This window comes from Aquarana catesbeiana, linkage group LG01 (genome assembly GCF_042186555.1).
Source record: "Aquarana catesbeiana isolate 2022-GZ linkage group LG01, ASM4218655v1, whole genome shotgun sequence".
Classification (NCBI taxonomy): domain Eukaryota; kingdom Metazoa; phylum Chordata; class Amphibia; order Anura; family Ranidae; genus Aquarana; species Aquarana catesbeiana.
In genome coordinates this window covers 395,139,591-395,164,151 of record NC_133324.1, presented here as the reverse complement: position 1 = coordinate 395,164,151, position 24,561 = coordinate 395,139,591, and the positions used below count along the sequence as shown (strand labels likewise).

General features: G+C 39.6%; 1 protein-coding gene across 2 annotated transcripts in view; it reads right to left on the bottom strand.

Moving 5' to 3' along the window:
- The window catches only part of TRPM3 (transient receptor potential cation channel subfamily M member 3), a 579,111-nt gene that overhangs the window by 246,619 nt on the left and 307,931 nt on the right, over window positions 1-24,561 (bottom strand). For both annotated transcript variants that reach the window (XM_073634544.1, XM_073634551.1), the window contains exon 6: window positions 11,920-12,091. In XM_073634544.1, coding sequence (XP_073490645.1) covers window positions 11,920-12,091 — 172 coding nt within the window. The remainder of the gene's footprint in view (window positions 1-11,919; window positions 12,092-24,561) is intronic.

Below are 24,561 nucleotides of genomic sequence, written 5' to 3'. Positions count from 1 at the left end.
CAGGATCAGTGATCTTTTCGGGGTATGCTGACTAAACAGCATTAAAATACACAATGCATGATTTTAATTTCAGACATTGTGAATTAATTACTAGTTTAACATTATCTTTATTCTGGGAAGCAAAGATTTAGTTTTTTTTTTTTTTTTCAAAAAATATCATTCTAGAGTCATACTTGTGATTAACAAAAGTTTGAAGGAAGGCAATTAGAAGTGAAATAAAGTGACGTAAACCTAAAGTAACTTCAAACATCCATTCATGTTCAGTGGCAGTTAAAATATAGAATAAAGGACCACTACTCCCCTCTCCATATTTTAGTAAATAAGGTGCATAATATAATCTCTGGCAAATTACATTGGTGCATCAGTATCTGAAATGAGACGCGTATAGTCATAATATTTAATAATGACTTAAACGGTCTTGAAAAGCATATCTATAGTGTATGTATACAGTATACAAACACAAATCATTTACATAAACTGTTCAGAGAATTCCCTTTAAAATACATTAAATGTTTGCATATATTACACCCAAATAGCATAAAAATAGAGATTTTATCTTTGATTATTGCTGGCATCCTTCATATGCCAAAACTGCTGTAGGGTTAACTATCCTAGCTAAAACTGCATCATGAACCTCCTAGTTTTTAGTGCTAGAGGGAAAGCCCTTCATCCTCAAGAAGTTTACTATGAATCCATGACTGAATCCATTCTGGGCCCCTTAACAATATCCTGCAGCTAAAAAATGATAGACACTTTCCCAAATCTCCTAGCACTAAAATGCCTAGATTCCATAAAATAAGCAGAAAATGTTGCAGCAATAAATACAGTGCCAGAAACATTTGTTAGACCCATTGTTAATATTTATGACTGTTTCCAGGTTTAAAATATAAATAATACACAGAATAGAATAAAAAATACATATAAAAAAATTTGCAGCTAAGTAAAACAGGAAAGTCATAAATACAACGTTATGGGGTCAATTTATAAAGCAACAGAATGGCCCAACCACAGTCAAACCTCTGCTTAAAAAATACTTCAGCACATTTATAAAAGTTTTTGTCTCCCTTGGACTGGTATTCTGAACAGACTTTAGCAGGTCAAATGACAATATGACATACAAAGAACCATCTGAAGACCACCACGATTCCTTACCATGCATGTTATGAATAAAATGTAAAATGCGGATACAGTGTGGTGTAATCACTGCAATGCCCTGCTTATAGCTGGTATTGATACCCACTCTCTGTTATAAATCACCCTCAATGTTTAAAGTCCTATATCAGTTAAAACAAGAACTTTAATCAATTGGTGGGATCTGGGAATAAGTTTAGATATATTGGTATTCCTGAATAATGTATCTCTGCTAGTATGTTTGGTATCAGGTCTTATTGTATAAAGTTTTCTAAGGCAAATTGTTTTATGTGAATCTGCAACAGTACTTTCAAGCTGACAACAGGAATCCACTACCTTGCAAACAGCAGTAACATTGGCCACCTGCCATGCACACTCCTACAGTTTACTTTTGGGCTTTCTAACAAGGCTGCAGGAGACATGCCCAAATTTGATAGGCAGCTCAACAGCCAATTGAAGGAAAGCACACCACAGTCTGACAAGGCTGCTATTATTGTGAGGCAATGTTAGCATTGCTTGCCTACAACAGAAAGCACTGTTACTGGATCTCCAGGTAAGAAACTTGGCAACAGATTAAAAAATATTTGCTTAAAAAAACTAGATGAGACATGATACCCAACATATTGAAAATTGGTTTGGGGGTTTACATAAATTCTAATATGGAACAGTGAGAAAAAACTATTTTGCAATAGCTTTTGGTGGTGACCACCTTGAGCCTCCATCATCAGATAAAAATGCTATTGCCCAAAATAAAAATAATTTGGTCTCTAATAAAAGCAAAGTAGAGAAAAAAATCTCTCTGCAATATAAACATTACTCTGACATATGTCTACAAGCCTCTGCAAACAGGAATTTTAGATTCTCAAACTTTTTTACTTTTTTCTAAAATGTAAGAATCTTTAAACTATTTCGCCCTCTAAATATATATATATATATATATATATATATATATATATATATATATATATATATATATATATATATATATATATATATATATATATATATATATATATATACTTTACACACTGATTTTTCATTTAGGAAATTAAATAATAGTTTGCACACATGCAAAATATGTAGAAATATTTTTGCGTGATTACTGTTTATCAGTATCATATCAGCACTACCACAACAATTAATCTATTTTTATAAGCTAACTTTTGTTCAACCAATAATTTGAAACATATTTAATTTTTCATAGCTCTTCTTTAAAGCTAATTTTGACGCACATTATGTGCTTTAAAAATCCCTTACTATTATATAGGCTAACCATTAAAAAGACTACATATATCTAAAATTCAAATACACATTAATCCTTAAGTGAAATGTTTAAAAGCCCCGTTATTGGTAATGGTTTAGGTACTGGATTATCACTGTCAATTGTAATTAGAACCAAAGTAAAATTGAGCTTTTGAGCTCATACTGAGCAACACATAATCAGAATCTTTTAACTAGAACTAAATTTGTTACATGTCCTTATCCAGGCAGCACACTATTTATTTAGAGATTAATATCAGTGACTTTATGACCTTGACTTTGATTTGATATTGTGACAGTAATTTGCATTAGCTCAAATGGAGGTTTTTATGCCAAAAAAATAGTTGAACTAGTACTTTCCATATCTTTCCCTTGATGTAAGGCGGCAGAGCTTTTTAGTTCAGTGTCAGCAGATCCAAATACACTATTATTTCACTTTCTTTCTTGGCTTACGCCTTGGATAAACAATTACTAATTTGAAATGTATGAAATAGCCTGTTAACTACAGTAGGTTTGTATTTTTATCCTTTTTTCTTTTACGACATACACTGATAAGTTAGCGGCCACAAAGTGTGGCCATTTTACTTCTTGGGTGTTGGAGCTTGAGAAACATTACTTAATAGTAGTTTACACGTGTTAACTTTAATTTAAAATAAGGACACAAATAATTAGTAAAAAATACTGTAATTAGTTCTTTTTAAATGGAGACATTAAATTACTCAATATAATGCTAATAAGTATGGCTGAAATTCATTTACTACCACCAGCAATAATTGTAAAAGGTATGTATCACCACATTGTACTGTGTGTGGCAGTGCTTTGCATGCTGCACGAAGTTGTTAATTAAGATTCAAGCTCTAGTGCACATGATCTGCAAACACTGATGTCAGCTAGAGATTGCTCTCCATATTGTGCTCTTGTGCATGTACCAGTTCCAGTATCACCTCTATTCACCTCCATTCCAATCTGAACAGAGTACATATATCCAAAGATCCTGTACAGCCTGTGGTGGGCCACTACAGGTATTTATTGGAGGAGTACACCCGCACACTACAATTGCCCTCTAACCATCTAAACCTAAATTTGTGGTCACTGGTGTAAATAGAGGAATGATCCTGGTCCTGGGCAAATTTGACTTTTCATAATCTCAGTTTACTAGGTATTATGCGCACATGACTTTGAATGTACTGTATTTTCTATGTCTCCTCTATATATTATTTTACTTGCAATATACTTACAGTAGTTCTTTGTCACTTAATAAACCCTATCCCCAGCCCCAGGGCCAAAATTAGGGGGGGGTCTGCCCTGGGCACTGCATTGGGAGGGGAGCCGTGGCTCCCTCCTCCTTCCCCTGGGCTGTCAAAATGTCCACTGTTCTCCCTGTTCAAGCTGCTTCCAGCTCCTGCTCACTACTTCCACTTCTAACACAGAAGCCTGGCTTCTGTATTTAGAAGTGACAGCGCTCCTCTCTGTGTAACTGCAATAAAACCTGCTACTCCCACCTCCTCTCCATGGTCCCCAGGTGTAGTAATGTATCGTGTAACGGGAGGGGTGTGGGCACCAATGTCACCACTATCACCCGACACCCAGGCTTTACTGGTGTTCTTCAATAGAACACCGGCACCCGCCGCGGCCACATCATCTCTCATCTCCTGTGCCACTCTGTGTAACAGAGCCGAGGAAGCTTCCACAATGCTTCTTCCTCGGCTCTACCATCTCTCGTGAGTCGTGACAGACCAGGAGAATGAAGTACTTTCCTGCCTGCATCAAGCCGTGCTGCATCTGAGGTCTGTGTTGAAATTTGAGGAAGTATTGAAAAAATGATAGTACCATTGATACAGGTGCAGGAGGGGGCGGGGGGTTGTGATGGCAGGGGAATGGGGGGCAGGGGGGGTGCGATGGCAGGGGAATAGGATTACACTAGATGGAGGGATGTCAATCCTGTCAAGGATGGGAATGGGAGAACTTTGTAGGAAAAGTGGGAGTCATTTTTGGTTTATGGTGGCGCACTGCTGAACCCACCACTCTGTACACAGTGCACCCCCAAACCCTACACTCTTTGCGTAGTTCACCCCTGAACCCTGCTCTCTGTACGTAGCGCACCCCTGAGCTCTGTACATAGTGCACCCCTAAACACTTCACTCTGTACATAGCGCACCCCTGAGCTTTGTATGTAGCGCACCCCTGACCCCTGCACTCTGTACGTAGTGCTCCCCTGAACCCTGCACTCTGTACGTAGCACACCCCTGAGCTCGGTACAAAGCACATTCCTGAACTCTGCACTCTTTACGTAGCACACTCCTGGTATTTATTGTCCCTTTAAGACCCTCCATTTGGCCAAACCCACCAATCGCTGCAGCAAGCTCTCCAGCTCTCCCAACTGGGGAAAAGTGGGGGGTGTGTTTAAGTTCCTGCACCTATTCTCTGACTAAAAAAGACATATATATATTATATATATATATATATATATATATATATATATATATATATATATATGCACACACACACACCACACACACATGTGTGTTTGAGCTTTGGGGTGCACACCTTAATGCAATTGGCTGCGTGCACCTATGCACAGGGGGGCTCCTGACAGGGAGGGGGACATCCGGGACCGGGAGAAGAGGGGCCAGGACTGTAGCCAGGGGGTGATGGAGGGGACGGTTAGCAAATTGCACTTTCACCTGTGTAGATAAAAATCCTTGCACCAACAGTGCTGCCCAGTGCAGGGCCTGCAGTCCACTTTTAAGGTAGGCTAAATTCATATTTTTACTGTGACAATTATTTTATTAAGTTAAACATATTTTATGGGTACAAGAATTTTTTTGTTTTATTTAACTATGACCCTTTAAGCCCCTCCCACTGTTAACGCTATTGGACCTCACTGTGGCACGCTTTAAACCCAAAGGCATCACAGGTCTTTTACAATCCTATAGTGTTCCTATAGTTTCAAGCCTCACCTCTGCAGCAGATTAGGAAGGGTGTTGCAGGGAAGGAAAAAGAGCATACAGAAGCAAGCCTTGGCTCACTTCTTCTTCCAGTGGTGGCCCTCTTATTCTGCCTAAGGCTGGGTTCACACCGTAGCACGAAGCGGCTCACAGCACAGGGTCCGGGGTGTCTCCATTCATCGTTTCATGTCCATTTTCAGTCCTAATTTTTGGCTGAATTAGAACCTGAAACTGACCAATAGAAGCACAGTACTCGTGAGCTGATCAAGGAGATGTGTAAACCGGCTCTCAATGGTCTCCTGACATGTGAATTGGATGTGGGGAAAACCGCATCCAATTTGCAATAGTGTGAACCCAGCCTTAGAATTGAAGCTTGAAATTGTGCAAACCTCATATGTGGTGATTGTGTAGGCCTTCTCTGGGGGGTGGGGGGTGTCAGACTGAGTCTTTGCCCTGGGTGAAGGAATGTCTAGCTTTGCCACTGCCCAGCCCTCAGAGTTCAACCTATGTCAAAGCCCTGTCTGCTATGCCTGGGTCAAAGGTGGTGTGGGATCTTCCTGCTGGAGTCATGCATGTGGCAGCTTGGATAAGAGGAATCAATGCTTATCCCGTCCATTCAAAATAAAAAATAGATGGAGTTCTGCTTTAAAATAACTATCAATATCAATAACATTTAAAATATGCAAAAGCAATGCAAAGAAAGTAGCCTTTAGTGCTTCTGGTCCTTGTGGTACCTTTTCAGCAGGCAAATACCAACTTGGAGCATGAAAGATTACCCTCCTCCTGCCCTTTTGCATTGCTATTGGCTACTAAACCTGCCCATCAAAATGAAAAGTCAATAGATACAGAGAGGCAGGGTGAACAAACCAGCCAGAACACCTTTGGTTTTAGAGGTTTCAGATGCTCTGGAAGACGTATGCCCCGTACACACGGTCGGATTTTCCGATGGAAAATGTCCGATCGGAGCGTGTTGTCGGAAATTCCGACCGTGTGTGGGCTCCATCGGACATTTTCCATCGGATTTTCCGACACACAAAGTTGGAGAGCAGGAGATAAAATTTTCCGACAACAAAATCCGTTGTCGGAAATTCCGATCGTGTGTACACAAATCCGACGGACAAAGTGCCACGCATGCTCAGAATAAATAAAGAGATGAAAGCTATTGGCCACTGCCCCGTTTATAGTCCCGACGTACATGTTTTACGTCACCGCGTTTAAAACGATCGGATTTTCCGACAACTTTGTGTGACCGTGTGTATGCAAGACAAGTTTGAGCCAACATCCGTCGGAAAAAATCCTAGAATTTTGTTGTCGGAATGTCCGAACAAAGTCCGACCGTGTGTACGGGGCAGTAGAGAGGTACATGCAAGCATCAGAGAGTGACCACTTCGCCTTCCTGCTGGAGATTTATCACTCTTTTTGTATAAACGTAGAGTGTTAAACTGGATGTACTCAAAACAAATTAAAATGATTAAGCGTACAAAATTAGTCAGCTACAGTTGAATGTTCCTGAATTTTTTTTTTTTTTTTTCCATAATGACTAAATAACTTGAAAACATTAAAAATTTAAGTAAATGAAAGAAAAGATTTTAGCTGGTGTTTGCCTATTGTAGACTTTTTTTTATTCTGAAGTAGCAGTTATACATTTTAATATACAGTTTAAAAGGAACTGAAAACACTCATCATTAATGAGATAATCATTCCTTGTAGCCTGTCTGGCATTGCAATGAGAATTAATTGTTGAATTCTGGATTTGACATAGCGTGAAATACTTGCATAAAAAGAAATAGCTCATTTGATAAATAAGCTTTCTTATCTGGTATCCACCAGTCTCTGCTGAAGGAGACAGCCTTGTATTTCAAATTCATACATTAGCGCTTTGGAGCATTTTTCTTGATAGTACAGCTGTTTAATTACTTTATACATTCTTGTCCTCTTGACCTAAACTCAAATTGCAGAACATATCTATACCTCAGTATCCATATATAACATATACACAGCTGTAGCAAACAATTTATCCATAACATACAACATGATAAAAAAGTGTGTTATTATTTTCATAGCAGCTAATAAAAGAAAAGAAAAAAGGCATATACACAGGCATTATCAGTAAAGACTCTTTTTTTTTAGCACCACCAATGGGAATGCGCTGAATAAAACGAAAAAAAAAGCTTTTCCCATCCCCTGTTTTCCCCAAATAACACATACATTTTTTTTTTAACAGATAACATATACTAATGTGACGCTTTAAATTAAAGTGATCCCTTATGTAAACAAAAAAAGAAAGCAGGATAAATACATGGAAACCGTATATCTGTATGCAAGTGCTATGTTGAAAGATTTCAACAGCAAGTGTGGCTAAATATTAATTTTGATAACTAGTCATGGTAAATTTTAGGAAGTAGGAGCAAACTTGCTGATCCCAGATTTGTTTTTGTGTTTGGACTGCAGCCATAAATGCTAGGGACAGACAGGTCAAATGTTTTATGTACATGTCACCATGACATCATTAAACTGTCCCTTAGTTTATAGACCTAATTTGCATAAACAATGCTGTATTAGAGCTAATATACACAGTTACTGTATTTGTTTATGTCACAACCTCTTGTCTCCACATACAAGTCAGTGGAAATTCAAAAGCAGCTCAAAGCAGTCCCAAGCAGCTAGGAAGGAGGTCAGAAGGAAAGAAATTGCATCTCCAGGCACATTTCAAATGCAAGCTGAATGCACCTGAAAGCATGTTGTATTTGTCTTTCTATACAAGCCCTTAGTATCACTATAGCAATGATATAATTGGGTGATTTACTAAAGGCAAATCTACTGTGCGCTACAAGTGCACTGCAAATGCACTTGGAAGTGCATTGCAAGTGCACATGGAAGTGCAGTCACTGTAGATCTGAGAGGAAGATCTGAAATGAGGGGAAGCTCTGCTGATTTCTATCATCCAATCATGTGCAAGCAAAAATGCTGTTTTTTATTGTCTTTGCATGTCCCCCTCAGATCTACCGTGACTGCACCCCCAAGTGCAATTGCAATGCACTTCCAAGTGCACTTGCCTTTAGTAAATAACGCCCAATGTCTTACTGCTAATCACCATGTTTGACAGGAGTTGTGAACCTAACCTAAAACCTAGGAGATACCTACAACATAAATATTCAATAATGCATTAATTTAACAAGTTACCAGAATAATCTGGGGAATCCATAAAGGGGGACATAAACACCCTTTAGAAATCCATTGAGGCGCAGCATTGAACGTGTCAGAGACAGGTACATGAATCTGTCAGTGGTTGCACTGAAGTCATAGTGTCCTTCCTCGGTACACTCAGTCCCTTCCACCATGACCACTGCACCTGTCACACTAAAGATTTTAGACTGGGGTGGGAGAAGCCTGATGTGGAACTGAGAGACTAGTTTCCCATCAGGTCCGTCTTGATGTTGATTGAAAGCACATGGCATAAGGCATAGCCACTAGTCAGTCCAATAGCTGCTTTTGAACCTGCCAACTGCTGTGTGCTGTCAAACAACAGCCAGTCAGACCTGATGGGGCACTCTCCTCTTAGTTCCCCATCAGGCTCTGCCCACCCAGTGGAAAGTCATCCCCCAAATATGTATCAGTGTGTTTATTAACTTTACATATTTTTTTGTGAATATGTAGGGGTATTATGAACCCCTTACTCATTTATGTGGGGAGAGGGAAGATATTTGGGTGTCCTGTTATTTTAAAGGGGGATTTCTGATTCTGACAAGTCTCCTGCTGCAGACCCCCACTGGGCCATTATTGTGTTGAACAGGGTTTTTTTTTTGAGGGCATGTGGCCTGGTATAGTTCATGTGGGGTTACATGCTTATTTTCCCCTGCATGCTCAGATAAGGGTCTACTATGGATATTGGGGGAGCATGCTTTTTTCTTGTTTTTTTGTATGGGGTACCCCCATGACACATCCATACCACCCTGTAAATGTCAGTTTTAATGTAGTTGGTTGTATACATTACACAGACCACTTTACAGGCACACAGGAGGCATCCCTCAAGCATGTTATATGAATTTTGCACGTTGCCCTTTAAGCATTAAAAAAAAAACACACCGCTCCCCACCAAAGCAAATTTTTTTTTTAAAGTTTACTTTGGTACATATCCCCTAGGGCACTATCTGCTTGCCATGCCCTTTGTTTGACAATGCCTTGTCTAATAGCCAAGAAAATTATAGGTTTCTAAGATTGGGTTTTGATTGATTTCCTTAAGGTACAAATTTGACATCCAAACGTAGGTGTTTGAATCATCACTAACATTGATGACCGTTTGCTAGTCTATGATCTATCCAGAGAAAGCACAAGGTCCTTATTGTAAAATAGGCTCCTTTAAACAATACAAAACATTTTTCTTTGTTGTTTTTCATGCAAGTTCTCATTGATTTCAATAATACGAATTTTGTTTTCAGTTATATGACTGTGTGCTGCATTTTTATGAATCAATGCAGCATGTTGAAAATCAACTGAAGAAGATAAAAAGTAATATTTTAAAACATCACAGCCTTATTCTGGCTATTTCCACAAGGCTGCATGAAGTGCAATGAAAAAATATGGTAAGTAGCCTATAAAAAGTATGGGTTACTGCACATTTTACTGTTATACCAAATTAGAGAAATGTAAACAGTTTACATAACTGTAATCTGAAATCATTATTAAGTCACGTTCATTAAAGGATGAACATATGAACATATCAAGAAATTATGAATAAGATCCCCCTTTTTGCTTGCATTAGGAAAGACCATAAAAACTTTACAGAACTTATGTATTCAGTTTAGATGATCTAGGCTTTTTTTATGGCTATGGTTATTGCAGGCATAATTTATACTGTATAGAAATACGATGTTCACAAATTCCAATATGTCAGTCTACCATTTACATTCAATGTTTCTTTTATACACAAGGTAGATTGGTAGAAGCAGCAAAAAAAAGCAGAGAAGCAGAGGAAACTCATTACATCTTATTCTAATAACGTCACTCTTCTGTACACAATGTAAAATGGACTCTTGCTACTGACCCTACCAATTAGTAAAAATGAATCCTCTGGTCTTCCTTAATTTTTATCCCCTATTTCTACTCTAAAGCAATAGATGTATCACAATATGCATTGAAATTATTTTAAATATTTATTTTAAATATTTAAATAAACCAAATAATGCACTTGTGCACTTATAATTTGTATTTTTAAATGTAACTAGTGAAAGTGCCTAAATTTGACATGGTATCAGACTCTTGTAATCCTCTTTACAGTAGAACTTTATGCTGACAGATGGAAGGGACAGCACTAGCAGTCAGTCTGGTGTAGTGCATGCAAATATTCTGATAAAGAGCATGATGAGGGAAAAGCAAGGGATAAGATAATTAGTCTGCTGTTCCAACACAGCCAGGTGGCAGGGAGGTAACGTAACTATATTTATAAAAGGATATCTAACCCAGGAACCAAAATGTTATATATTGCAGTTTACAAGTCCTTAGATGCAGTGTCAGTTTTCATTTTTGGGCTAATGACATATTTTGAGCTAGTAGAGAAAACACCTATTGATCTTGGTGGAAATGCAGTGTCCTTGTCAAGTAAACAGAAAGCACAAACAGTGTTATTTCCCCTCTGTAAACTTGTAATCCCCCACTCCTGCAAATGGGGGAGAGGAAGACATGATTGAAGTCCAGCATGGGCGACAACAATGACTCCCTCCATAGACACAGTAGAGTGAGTGAGAAGATTCACCAAGTAAAAAGGAAAAAAAAGCCTAGGGAAAGAAAACAAATGCAGTCACCTCAATGAAAGACTGATAAGTTGCAGCAATATTTTTTTGTTTAGGGGTTTACATATGTTTAATTGCTCTAGAAATAAATAGCCAGGTCACCATTATAGCTCTTCTGTCCAGCAGGGCTATATGATCAGAAATAAAAATTCTTTGACAGGTAAAATGGATTCCATATATGTATTTCAGCTGAATATTTGATATTTTCCTGGAGTTAAACTTTAAAGCATAGCTGTACTTTTGACAAAAAGCATACCCTAGTTACAAGGTAGTAGCAGGTGGCAGTCCTAGCTATATAATGACCATTTGTATTCTGTAGCCTATGGCCAAATGCTGTTGTCAGCAATGCTTCTAAATGTGTCACACCTTGTAATACCTTTTAAAAAAGTAATGACCAATCCATGTCTGCCTAATACCTGATGTTTTTAGTTAGAAGTACAGCTAATTTAACAACAATGAAAATTGGGTTACCCTGTTTCCCCGAAAATAAGCCCTACCCTGAAAATAAGACCAAGGACTTTAACTAGGGCTTATTTGGGGGGTAGGACTTATATTGCAGCCATCACCGACAATCACGCCAGGTCTTATTTTCGGGGAAACAGGGTAGATCAATACATTTGCTGATAGTTTTTTTAACAACCTGGATAGTCCCAAGATTTGAAGATTTTCTCCTAGATATTTCAGTCCCTGAAAATGTAGCTGGTGAAGTGCACAGTTATCTGATAGTTGAGAAAAGAAAACAGTGACATCAAAAAGTGTTGCCATGCTAACAATTTCAGCCAGTTGCTTACTTGTATTAATTTTCTGCAGAGATATGTGCTTTTCCAGTTGCCTCCTTAGTTTGACTTCGGCTCCATACTTGCCAGTTGTCCCATTATCAGCAAGAATGAAATGCGAGTGCATACTGTTAAGTACTGTAAGTTTGCTCATGGGGTTAGACATGGTTTGATATGGTCGCACCACCTTTAAGAATCAGTATAATTGGTAATGTTAGTAAAGGAGGAAATAAATATAACTATTCAGTATAAAATGCATAACATCATCCTAAACAAGTTAAGGGTTTCATGATTTTTCATCCAGTTGTAACACATAATGCCCCCAGTGTTTTCAGTTTTTAAGTTTTCTTCTCATTTACTATCTTAACACTGCCATGATCTCACTTCAATAACTGATAGAAGAAGCAAATGCATGACTCCTGTATCACATACTAGGTCTGGGCAATGTACCTACATCTATTTGCTAAATCATTGCCTGGAAAATATAAGCGTCACATGAGTCAGGGATATGGCTGTTTCCATCAAAACCTAACCACCCAGGTAACTATATTTGCAACATGGTCCCTTAAAGATGGTGTCCACCTTTTAACAACCTTTTTCAGATTACACAGAACCCTTTGTGTGGTAGCGTTGAGAAGTGTATACTATTCCTTCTGCACAAAATTATCAAACTGTTGAAGTGTTTTCAAAGGATGAAAGTCTATCTACAGTAAGTATGACTCATAAAGATTTATTTATTACATTAAAAAGTGAAATGCGAGCTATTATATATGGAATTGGTTATTGCATTATGCACCTAATCTATGTTAATTGTATTGCAATTATTCAGGAACACTCATTGACTGTAATTCTATTTAGAAAAACTGCAATTAACATTTGGCCACTAACACCTGTAGATTGAATATCTTGTGAGTTTTGGGAGGATTCTAAACTTTCAGGAGATGATCACAAGCATCTGGAAAAGTTAGAATTTGTTTGTAAATGTCCATGCAAGTGTGTTTGAGGATAAACAGTTTTTTCCACAACCATCCTTCATGGGGACATATTTGCTTGTCTATAGACACCTCTACAATCATCATCAGTTAATGCTGTGTGTACATTTTGTGATTGTGGCTCACAAAATACTGATGGTTACTGATAGCTAAAAGATTAATTTACAATTTAAAATAACTCTGTATTCATGTGTACTCATGCCACAACTTTCCTATTCATAGCCTGTCAATGCTTCCTTATTGCTGAGATAAGCCACTTTGCCCTGGGAAAAACCCAGTACTTCCAGGTATAGGACACAGCTTCCACAAATCAATGCTCATTTCATGAATATACATGTAGCGCTTACCCCCGAAGGAGCGGCTGAATATTTGCTATACCCGTAATTCACGTTTACTACTCAACCCTCGCAGCCCATAGATTTAAAAGTCACTGTCCTTAGTGCTTTTTCTTAATGCTTTATTCATCAACATAAACTGGGATGGGAGAAGGACTTCCTTTGAGATGCTCTTTTGTTACATTGTCATCTTTCAGTGATTCATACAGAAAAATCTGAGTACAATTGCGGGTAATCAAGAAATCGCTTTAAACAATCTCTTCAATCAGGGACGGTGGAAGTAGATTTGATAGAGAATGAGTTGACTCAAGAGTCACTCTGAATAACTTCTTCATCTGGATAACTTTAAAAGGAACGATCCATATCTCTACATGTGTACTTGCAGCTTCACCGCTACCTCTTTACCACTACTTCCCACTGACATGGTACTTCCAAATTACGCTAAAGGAGAGCCAATCTGAATAACTCCTCCCGCTTGACTGATTGGAATCCCGGGGCAATGCTGAACTCAAAGTCATAGGCCATTACTGTCCATCTCACTGACTTGTGCACCAACAACCCTCAGTCTCTGGCAGTACCTTTCCCTTGGGCTTTCACTCACATGATCAATAGTCCATGTGCCACTCATAAACGATCGATCACCCAGTTTCCTTGTGCTTTGTTGCTACTTCATCCGCAATGATTCTCAGTTTCTCTACCTCTTTGTGGCCCACTCCCCTCCCCGCAGGGGCGGCCTACGACATCCATGACTATACGCGGCAAGATGTTGTCTGTTCCTCCATGAGGAACAGATCTCCCCCCTTCTCGCTAAGGTGAAGCTCCGTTGGCTCCCTGGAGGGAAACACCTCCAACTTCCCCTCCGGGAACCAGGCTGGCTCTCTCGCTCCTCAGAGCGAGACTGGACTCGGACCCGGACTCTCGTGGACACCATGTGACCCCGCTTTTATATGAGAGTCCCGGGATTACCAAGAAAATTAATGATTGGTGGAGACCAACACATAAACTACCTGTCACTCAAATATGGAAATCAACAAAACAGGCCTGCTGTAATAGCATCAGCCTGTCTAAATTTACCTGTCATAGAAAGTTAATAAGAAAGGTCACCTACTTAAAAGTAGGTGCCCGCTACATATAGCTGCCAGGTAGTTATGTATCATAGGAGACAGGGGATGTACCATGCCATATACATATATTGACTTCCAGACACTAAGCCATTCATCAAGTGAATCTGCATGTACATTCATTCTGGGTGATTTGGGCAATAATGAATGTTTTTTAGGCTATTTTCTCTTCTGAACAAATGTTTCTTCATTATAGGTGTGACAGGAGTCAATTTGGGTGGGGGGTTTGTGGAACTCAGCTTACCTTGGAGAGCTCTGGAAACTCTGTGTCCACCTTCCCCAGACCCCCTTATGTGTAAATCACCCTGTGTCCATTAGGGGCCCAGGGTGCCTGAGAACCCGACTATGATCTGTGCTATTTAGACACACTGTACATCCACACTGGAATGTTGTATATATGTATATATTGTGTGTTGTCTCATGCTGTTGTGGACTCTTTGCTGTGATCGTTTGGGGTGGGATTGTATTCCAATGTTCTATTGTGTCTGCTTTGGATTTTATGGGATGTGTATGTAAATTAGCTGTGAGATTGGTGGGGGCAAATTCCTCCAACAGCTCTCCCTGCTGATAAGACTGTTTACTGATGAAAATTTGAATACACCTGACCTGTGTGTCTATTGTGATTGGACAGTTTACCATGCCCTGAATCCAAGGGTGGGGGGGGAGTGTCTCTGAGTTATATATCTGTTGTAAAATGTGCTTGAATAAAGCAGTTTGATGTTATTATTCACCCCACACTGAGTTTCGGCTGGTGACTGGGTGAGCTAAAGAGTCTTGGATAGTACTGGTTCTGGACAAAGGAAGCATTTACGGCGGACATAGTCCTGTTGAGGACAAGGGTTAGTCACAATAGGCAATAGTAAAATACCACATTATGGCTACTAGATGGAGATGAGGAGCATCGGAAATATATAAGGCTTTGTAAGAAAAGATACAATCTAGCAAATCGATAGAATGCTGGATTCAATTAGCAAATAAATGTAAGTATTGGTTTCATATGTTTGCTAATTCTCTCAACACACAGCATTTTTGTGGACAGATTGTTGTATGCCCTCACATCTGTCTTTTGCTAAACTACTTAGGCCCAGTCCCTGGTCTATTCTACACAACAAAAAGGCTATTTGATCTGTACTCCCAAAACAAAACTGAGAGGGCTAATCAGGATACTTCAGACAATACATATACCAGTCCAAAAATAGCTAATTATGGTCTTGTATGGATTTTGTGATGCCAAATGCCATTTTTTGTGTAGATGCCAAATTCAAAGATTCCGGTATGGATTTTTTTTTTTTTTTTTGAGGGGGGAACTCATTACATTTTTATTTTTTCATTTTTACCACTAAAATACATACCATATTCACAGAGTCTAGTTTTGAAAAATCCACACTTGATCAAAAGGGCCTGGTAAGGATTTTAAGTGGGAACGTAACTTTTTTTTTTTTACCAGAAATGTGACAGAAAGAACATTTGAAGGTACTTTACTTTTTGCAGCCGACCTTTTTTTGTTTGTAAAAAAATATGAACCCCAAAACATATAACATCCTCCCACCAAGGTCTAGTATGTATTTTGATGGGTTCTGATGCTGTTTTGTACAAAAATAAGAAGCTTGCAGGGAGATGTAAATTACCATCAATTTACATGGATTTTTTCTTCTTTTTAAATATCACTTTTGCTTAAAACGGCCTAAAGATGTATCACTTCACAGGCAAGTTTATTGGAATCCCCCAAGCATGTTTTTTGTTTTATTGTTTCACTTTAATCAATATTAAAATCACTGCTCCATGCAAAATAGAATACATTTTTTTTGCATTCATATATATCAGTGCCATTTTTGCCAATCCTATGACTTCAATGGGGTTCAGATTCAGCATTCGAACTTGTGATATGTTTATCAATGGTCCCGAGAACCAAACCTGGGTATGTTTGGGACATCCCTTCTCGTAACAGAAATTACTCAAGGACAACATTTTAAACTATTCATGTCATATAACTGAAGTTTTTCTTGGTATACAGTAGCCTTTTTTGTATCACTAATAAAACATGCCAATTACTAAGTTTTAGAACTTTTTTGACCCAAATTTTTAGGTTTTCATAACATTTTAAAAGGAGAATATTTTGAAGTCAGTAGTATTGAAACTAAATTATTATTGAAGTATGGGTTACCAGATCCATAGGCTTAATTTGGGTTGCAAATTATTTTTTTTTAAATAATGTGTTTAATAACAATTTTGCTCATAAAACCCTTTCGTTACAGATATTTAGCTCCACTAGATTGCACAATTTACTCCACTAAATTGAGTAAATTTATTTTCTGGATTCAGAAAAGAGTAATTGTTAAATTGTTCACTTTTTTTTATTGCCTGTGTTCTTCTCAAAAATATAAAGACATAAGGTAAATGTAGACGCTTTACTAAAAAAAATGAATCCTAGCTAAAAGTAGAATAACATAGGGTTTTAATTTGTTTGAGTCATAGATTTGTTATGTACACAGTTTAAATTAAGTTTGCATGTAATCTCTGTTTTTGCAGTCTTTTGTCCTGTAGGAGTTAAATTGATTTACATTCTAACTATAGCATGCACTACTGCTGTGAACATTCAAATAGAGCAATACTATTGATTCTTCAAGAAGTCCCTCTAAGAAACTGTAGTTTTGGCTGGCTGGCAAAGCCATTAAAGCTCTGAAAAAAACAAATTAAAGGTTATAGTGGCCGTTATGCAGATAGGTTCACAGCTTCAAATATACAGTACTGATAGAAAGTACTGGCAGTGCCCTGAGGAACAATAGCATTAACATGAAGCAAGTTTTTGCAAAAAATGTTGACCTCATTTACACTACTTCCTTCATTTGGTTGTTGAAATTGGACAAAAATAAGGGGAAAAATGAAAGTTGTTGACTGTGAAGTGAAAGATCATATTTTATTTGTGCCTATTTTAGGGCAACCTTCTTATTATCCGCTGTCTTCCCTACTCCTTCATTCTAAAATCATCTCTTCCCTGCCCCATCTACTCTTCAATGCCCAGTCTACCTTTTGAAAACATCCCTTATTTGCCTCCTTGCAAGTCTCCTTCTTGCATACTGCCACCACACAAAACTTTTTCTTCGATACTTCTTTGCAAACCATCCTTCTAGCAAACCTTTCTCTTCCATACTACTGTCTCTTGTTTTCCTCACCCATAGCCTTTGCTCCATGCCTCTACCCCTCTATTTCATATTGCCTTCTTATATATGCTTTTCCGCTGACTTCTCTGTTTCTTTTATCTCCTTCTTCCATATTCTTTGCTCCCTGACCTTAAAATTGTACTAGAAAAAGCTTTAGGTCATCTACAATCAGTTATCATCATGACAGAAACAGGACCAGTTGGTAAGTAAAGGATTGTGAAAGTGTGGAAAATTGTTCTCGATGTCTAACATATATTAGGGATGGAGGTTTACTCCTGCTATGATCAGGATGTGTCAGGTCGCATTACTATAGTGTGGAAATTAGTGTGTAATACAGCTCAGGGATAGGGATGAGCTGAATATTCCATAGTTTTGATTCTAGGTAGGTTCATAGAACATGAGTAAAGTTTGAGTGCCAAACATAAACCCCATTGAAGTTGATTTTAAAGGGCAACATAAAAAAGCAACATTCATTTAAATGGTATTTCTTTAATCTGTCTGTGAAATGGCACATCTGTACAATGTAAACCTATGGTTGAGAATTTCCTTCATATACCAGAGCAGTATCCTAGATGTTGGTCTGATATAGAAGTTAATGGGGATCCTCCACACAAAAAATGGCAAAGGGTTCCCCCCATCCTTAACCTTGATGAGGGTTTGGTATGGATTTCAAGTGGGTCCCCACAAAAAAATATAAAAATGTCTTGGGATCTCCTATTTTCCATACCAGACCCAACTTTTAAGGGGGCCCTACTCAAAAACAAAAAGAAACAGCATTGGGCCCCCCAAAATCAATACCAAACCCTTATGTGATCATGCAGCCTTGCATGCCAGGAAAGGAGGGGGTGAGCTTGTGCATCCCCTGAGCCATAGCAGGCCACAATCCCTCAACAGGTTGATGAGGACAAGGGCCTTTTCCCAAAACCACTGGGCCACAGTGCAGGTGGGGGCTTATCAGAATCTAGAGGCTCTCTTTAACAATAAGGATGCCCCCAGATACTCACCAACTATCCAAATGAGTAAGGAGAACAAAATATTCCTACTCATTCACACATTAAAAGGAAAATAAAATAAACTCACTTACATAATTTTTGACTTTAAAAAAAGACAAAAAAGTTTCACCATCTTTCATTAATCACATTGTCCAGTGATGCAGATCCATATGAATCATGCCTCGCACTCACCAAAAGAAAGAAAAAAAAAACATGCTAACCAGTGTACATGTTCCCATCCCATAGCTGACTGGTGCTAAATTACATCTTCTGGAGCCCTGCCACTCTAAAGCATTTACACTGCAGCTGATAAATGGATGTTTAGGAACAGTTGGACATATTTTTCAGCAGCCCCTCAACGCTCCTTTATGTTTTTGGATTTATACATGTACACTTAGGCTTAATGTACAAGGGACATTTTTACAACCTCTCCTGAACAATTCAACTTGACAGATAGTAACCCACGTTTAAAACGTCCGTTTTGCTGCATTTACATGCCGCGTTTAGTGGTGTTTTTTTTTCTTTCAAAATAGCCAAAAATGAAAAACGGCTGTAAACGAAACGCGGCTAAATGCATTTAGCTGCGTTTAGAGGCGTTTGGCGCTTGAAATGCCTCTAAACTCATTTTTTTGCTTTCCAAAAAGGCCTCTAAACTCAACTTCCTAGAAACGACTATAATCAACCCTGTGTACATGTACTGATAAGATAACATAGAGGAGAGTTCAGGAGCAGTTGAAAGAAATGCTCAACTGCTCCTAAACGCCCGTTTAGCAGCAGCAGTGCCCATGAGGCCTTAGAGGCAGTTGAGTTTACTGGCTTTTTTTTAAAGCAAATAAATCACGTTCTGCATGGTAGTTTACTGGCATTTCTAATGCCAAATGCTTGTAACTGCTTCTAAACTCATGTAAAAGCTGTAACCCGAGCTTATGCACGTTTTCCTTTATAAGTGTTTTTAAAAAGGAACATGTAAGATATGGGAAAAACACAATTTTCACCACATGCTGTTGCCTGCAAGGGAGGGGGGGCAGAGACAGACAGAGAAAGACAGACAGAGAGAGGCAGACCGACAGACACAGACAGAGAGAGACAGACAGACACAGACAGAGAGAGAAAGACAGACAGAGAGAGAGAGAAACAGACACAGACAGAGAAAGACAAAGAGAGACAGAGAGACAGAGAGAGAGAGAGAGAGAGAGACATACAAACAGAGAGAGAGAGACAGAGACAGAGAGACAGACAGACAAACACAGACAGAGAGAGAAACTCGGACAAATAGAGAGAGAAACAGACACAGACAGATAAAGACAGAGAGAGACAGAGAGAGAGAGAGAGAAAGAGACATACAAACAGAGAGAGAGAGACAGAGACAGAGAGAGAGACAGACAAACAAAGAGAGAGACAGAGAAACAGACAGAGAGAGAGAGACATACAGAGAGAGAGATACAGAGAGACAGACAGACAGAGAGACAGAGAGAGAGAGAGAGAGACAGAGAAACATACAGACTGACAGAGAGCGAGAGAGAGAGACAGAGAGACAGATAGAGAGAGACAGGCAGAGAAAGAAGAGACAGTGAAACTGAGAGAGAGAGACAGACATAGAAAGACAGACAGGGACAGAGAAAGAGATACAGAGAGAGAGAGAGAGAGAGGGACAGAGAGAGACAGACAGGCAGAGAGAGAGACACAGAGAGAGAGAGAGAGAGAGAGGCAGAGACAGAGACAGAGAGACAGACCTATTCTAATAGGACAGACCAAATCTGTCCTATTAGAAATTCGATCTACAATGCAACAGCTACAACAAGAAAACGCTCAATTGAGGGAAGAAATAGATACACTAAAATCACAAATGATTCAGGAAACAGAATTAAAAGGAATGGTCTGTACAAAGTGCCCATCAACAAACAACAGACTAGTGAGACTCATCAACCTCCTAAAATTAACATTACAAAGCCCAGCAACAGCCAAGACAACTCCAATAATCCAGAAACCCCAAACAAACTATTATCAAACCACAAGAACAGGCAGCAAACTCCTGAAATTGTTTTAATAATAGACTCAAATGGGAAATACCTTAACACTAAACGGCTCTTCCCAGGAACAAGAGTCTCCAAAATTCACTGTTCCACAATTGAACAGGCAACAGCAGTCATCAACGATCCATATTTCACTAACCCCAAACATATCATCATATACACAGGCACAAACAACATTCAGTAACAACAGGACGTTATCGTGGACAAATTACTGCAACTAACAGAGAGTGCACAACAAAAACTCCCACAGTCCAAAGTAACTCTGTCCACCATTCTTCCAAGGAGAGACATACCAAACAGCATAATTGAACGAATCAACACAGAGCTGGCAGACAAAACCAGGTCTAGGCCTTCCATTCACCTGGCACAACACCATTCTATAATGCCCCAACACCTCTATGACAACAGACATCTGAACAAACAAGGGGTCAGTCACCTGGCAAGAGAATTCAAAGACATTGTTCTTGAGAGAACTCACAACCCTGGACATGGCACAACCCATTCTCAGACAGACACAATTAAAACTGCAAGACCCCAAACCTCTCCACTAATACAACATAACAACAATACACTCAGCCAAAAAACAGGGCCACGAAGATGGAAAGAATGGAATAAACCACCTGCCCCAAGATGGATGTTAAGATCACTACAGAGCAGAGAAAAGGAGATAAGAAAACCTCCTCAGCACATTATGCAATAAACTATGTGACTGAGCTAAAAAAAACAAAAAAAAAACAAAAAAGACAATGACAACCACTTATAACCCAATTTGTCCCATTACAAGGTATATAAACAAAAAATTACATCATTAGTAATCAGTAGCTGGAACATTCAGGGTCTGAATGCTTCAGCCTTCGGATCCAAAGTAAATGATCCAGATTTCAAGCAAAGACTACGTGAGAGGGACATACAAATCCTCCTGGAAACATGGATCCAGGCACAGGATGAACCATCAGTACCTACTGGCTACAGGGAATTCTCTGTCCCCGCACAGAAAGATAAAAACATCAAACAGGGTTGGTGTTCAGGAGGAATACTAGTCTGGTATAAGGAGGAGCTACATAGGAACATAAGTGCAATCAAAAAAGGAGAGAACCACATCTGGCTAAGAATAAGAAGCTCCATCCTTACCTCTCAGTCAGACATCTACCTGCGTGCAGCATACATTGCCCCAGCAGAGTCCCCATATTTCAGACCAGACACCTATGAGGTCCTACAAAGTGAGGTTATCCACTTCCAATCCCTGGGACAAGTGCTCATCTGTGGAGACCTCAATGCTAGGACAGGAAGGGAAAAGAACTATACAAGTTCTGATGGCAACACGTACATAATGGGTCATGCAAATTACGATCATGAGTCGATACAGATATAAAGAAACAGCTATGACAGCACAACCAACAAAAATGGAAGAAAATTGCTGAATTTGTGTCGCAGTCTGAGCCTCTACATCCTCAACGGCCGTATCAAGGGAGACTCTCTAGGAGCATACACATTTATCTCCCATGTAGGCAGCAGTGTGGTAGACTATGCCATCACAGATATTAACCCCACACTCATCTATGGTTTTACAGTCACCCCACAAACACACCTGTCAGACAGACCACAACCAACTACTGCTATACATTAAATCGTCTAGCAAACCATCACCAAAACTCCACCGAGCCTCTTTCTGCAACCTGCCACCATCATTTAAATGGTCCAAACAGTCTACCACAAAATACAGAGAGGTAACTGACAGACCTGACATTAAGAAACAGCTTGAAAACTTTGAAAACAACATCTATGAGATAAGCCCACGAGGTGTGAACCAGGCAGCAAAGGACTTCCATAAAATACTACACACCATTGCAGAAACAGCCCAACTGAGAAAAGCCAACTACAAGAATCCATCCAACAAACAATCCAATAAATGGTTCGACAAAGAATGCAAAGCATTAAGAAACACCTTACGGACAGTCTCCTCAACAAACACAGAGACCCTGACAACACTGACCTAAGGATAGCCCATGGCACCCTACAGAAAAAAATACAAACAAACCCTTAAAAAGCAAAAGCAAAACTTCATCACCAAAAACCTGCAACAGCTGGAAGAGGCACTCAAATTCTTTCTGGGAAATATCGAAGAATATTGGCTCAGCACCCAGGATAAACAACCTCTACATCCAAAATGGCGACATCTAGCTCAACTACTTTAAGAACCTCTACAAAGATATTCCAGAGGAGGCTCTAACTGTAGAACAAAAAGACATCATCAAAAGACTAAATGATCTGGAGGAAAAAATTAAGGACTTCCAGAACCCCCTAGATGTACTGGTTACACCACAAGAAATTAGGGAGAAAATCCAAAACCTGCAAACCAAAAAATCCGGTGGGATGGATGGAATCCTGCCAGAGATGATTAAACATGGCTCCCCAGATGTACACGCCGCACTATGCAAAATGTTCAGTCAGGTCCTGAGCGCTGGTTACTACCCTACAGTATGGAACCAAGGCCTCATAACACCCATCCATAAGAGTGGAGACCAGTATGATCCAGCCAACTACAGGGGGATAGGGATGAGCTTCGAGTTCGAGTCGAACTCATGTTCGACTCGAACATCGGCTGTTCACCAGTTCGCCGAACAGCGAACAATTTGGGGTGTTCGCGGCAAATTAGATGGCCGCAGAACACCCTTTAAAAGTCTATGGGAGAAATCAAAAGTGCTAATTTTAAAGGCTTATATGCAAGTTATTGTCATAAAAAATGTTTGGGGACCTGGGTCCTGCTCCAGGGGACATGGATCAATGCAAAAAAAAGTTTTAAAAACAGCCATTTTTTCGGGAGCAGTGATTTTAATAATGCTTAAAGTGAAACAATAAAAGTGTAATATTCCTTTAAATTTGGTACCTGGAGGGTGTCTATAGTATGCCTGTAAATGGGCGCATGCTTCCCATGTTTAGAACAGTCTGACAGCAAAATGACATTTCAAAAGAAAAAAAATTAATTTAAAACTACTCGCGGCTGTTAATGAATTGTCGGTCCGACAATACACATAAAAGTTGATTGATAAAAACGGCATGGGATTTCCCCACAGGGGAACCCCGAACCAAAATTTTTAAAAAAATGGCGTGGGGGTCCCCCTAAATTCCATACCAGGCCCTTCAGGTCTGGTATGGATATTAAGGGGAACCCCGGCCAAAATTAAAAAAAAAAATGGTGTAGGGGTCCCCCTCAAAATCTATACCAGACCCTTCAGGTCTGGTATGGATTTTAAGGGGAACCCCACGCCAAAATTAAAAAAAAAATGGCATGGGGTCCCCCCAAAAATCCATACCAGACCCTTATCTGAGCATGCAACCTGGCAGGCCGCAGGAAAAGAGGGGGGGACAAGAGAGCGCCCCCCCTGAACCGTACCAGGCCATATGCACTCAACATTGGGAGGGTGCTTTGGGGTAGCCCCCCAAAGCACCTTGTCCCCATGTTGATGGGGACAAGGGCCTCATCCCCACAACCCTTGCCCGGTGGTTGTGGGGGTCTGCGGGTGGGGGGGCTTATTGGAATCTGTAAGCCCCCTTTAACAAGGGGACCCCCTGTGTGAAATGGTAAGGGGGTATACCCCTACTATTTCACAAAAAAGACTGTAAAGAATGTTAAAAATGACAAGAGACAGTTTTTGACAATTCCTTTATTTAAAGTCTTCTTTTTTCCATCTTCTTTCTTCTATCTTCTTTCTTCTATCTTCCTTCGGTTTCTTCCTCCATCTTCTTCTGGTTCTTCTGGTTCTTCCTCCGGTGTTCTCGTCCAGCATCTTCCTCCTCGGCATCTTCTTCCCTTCTTCTTCTCATGCCGCTCCGCATCCATGATGGGAGGCTCCCTCTGTGTGACGCTTCTCGTCTTCTGTCGGTTCTTAAATAACAGAGGGCCACCCGGTGACCCCACCCCCTCTGACGCACGGGGACTATAGGGGGACTTCCCTGTGACATTCCCCGTGATGTCAGAGGGAGCGGGGTCACCCGTTACGTAACGGGTGCCAGACGAGAACA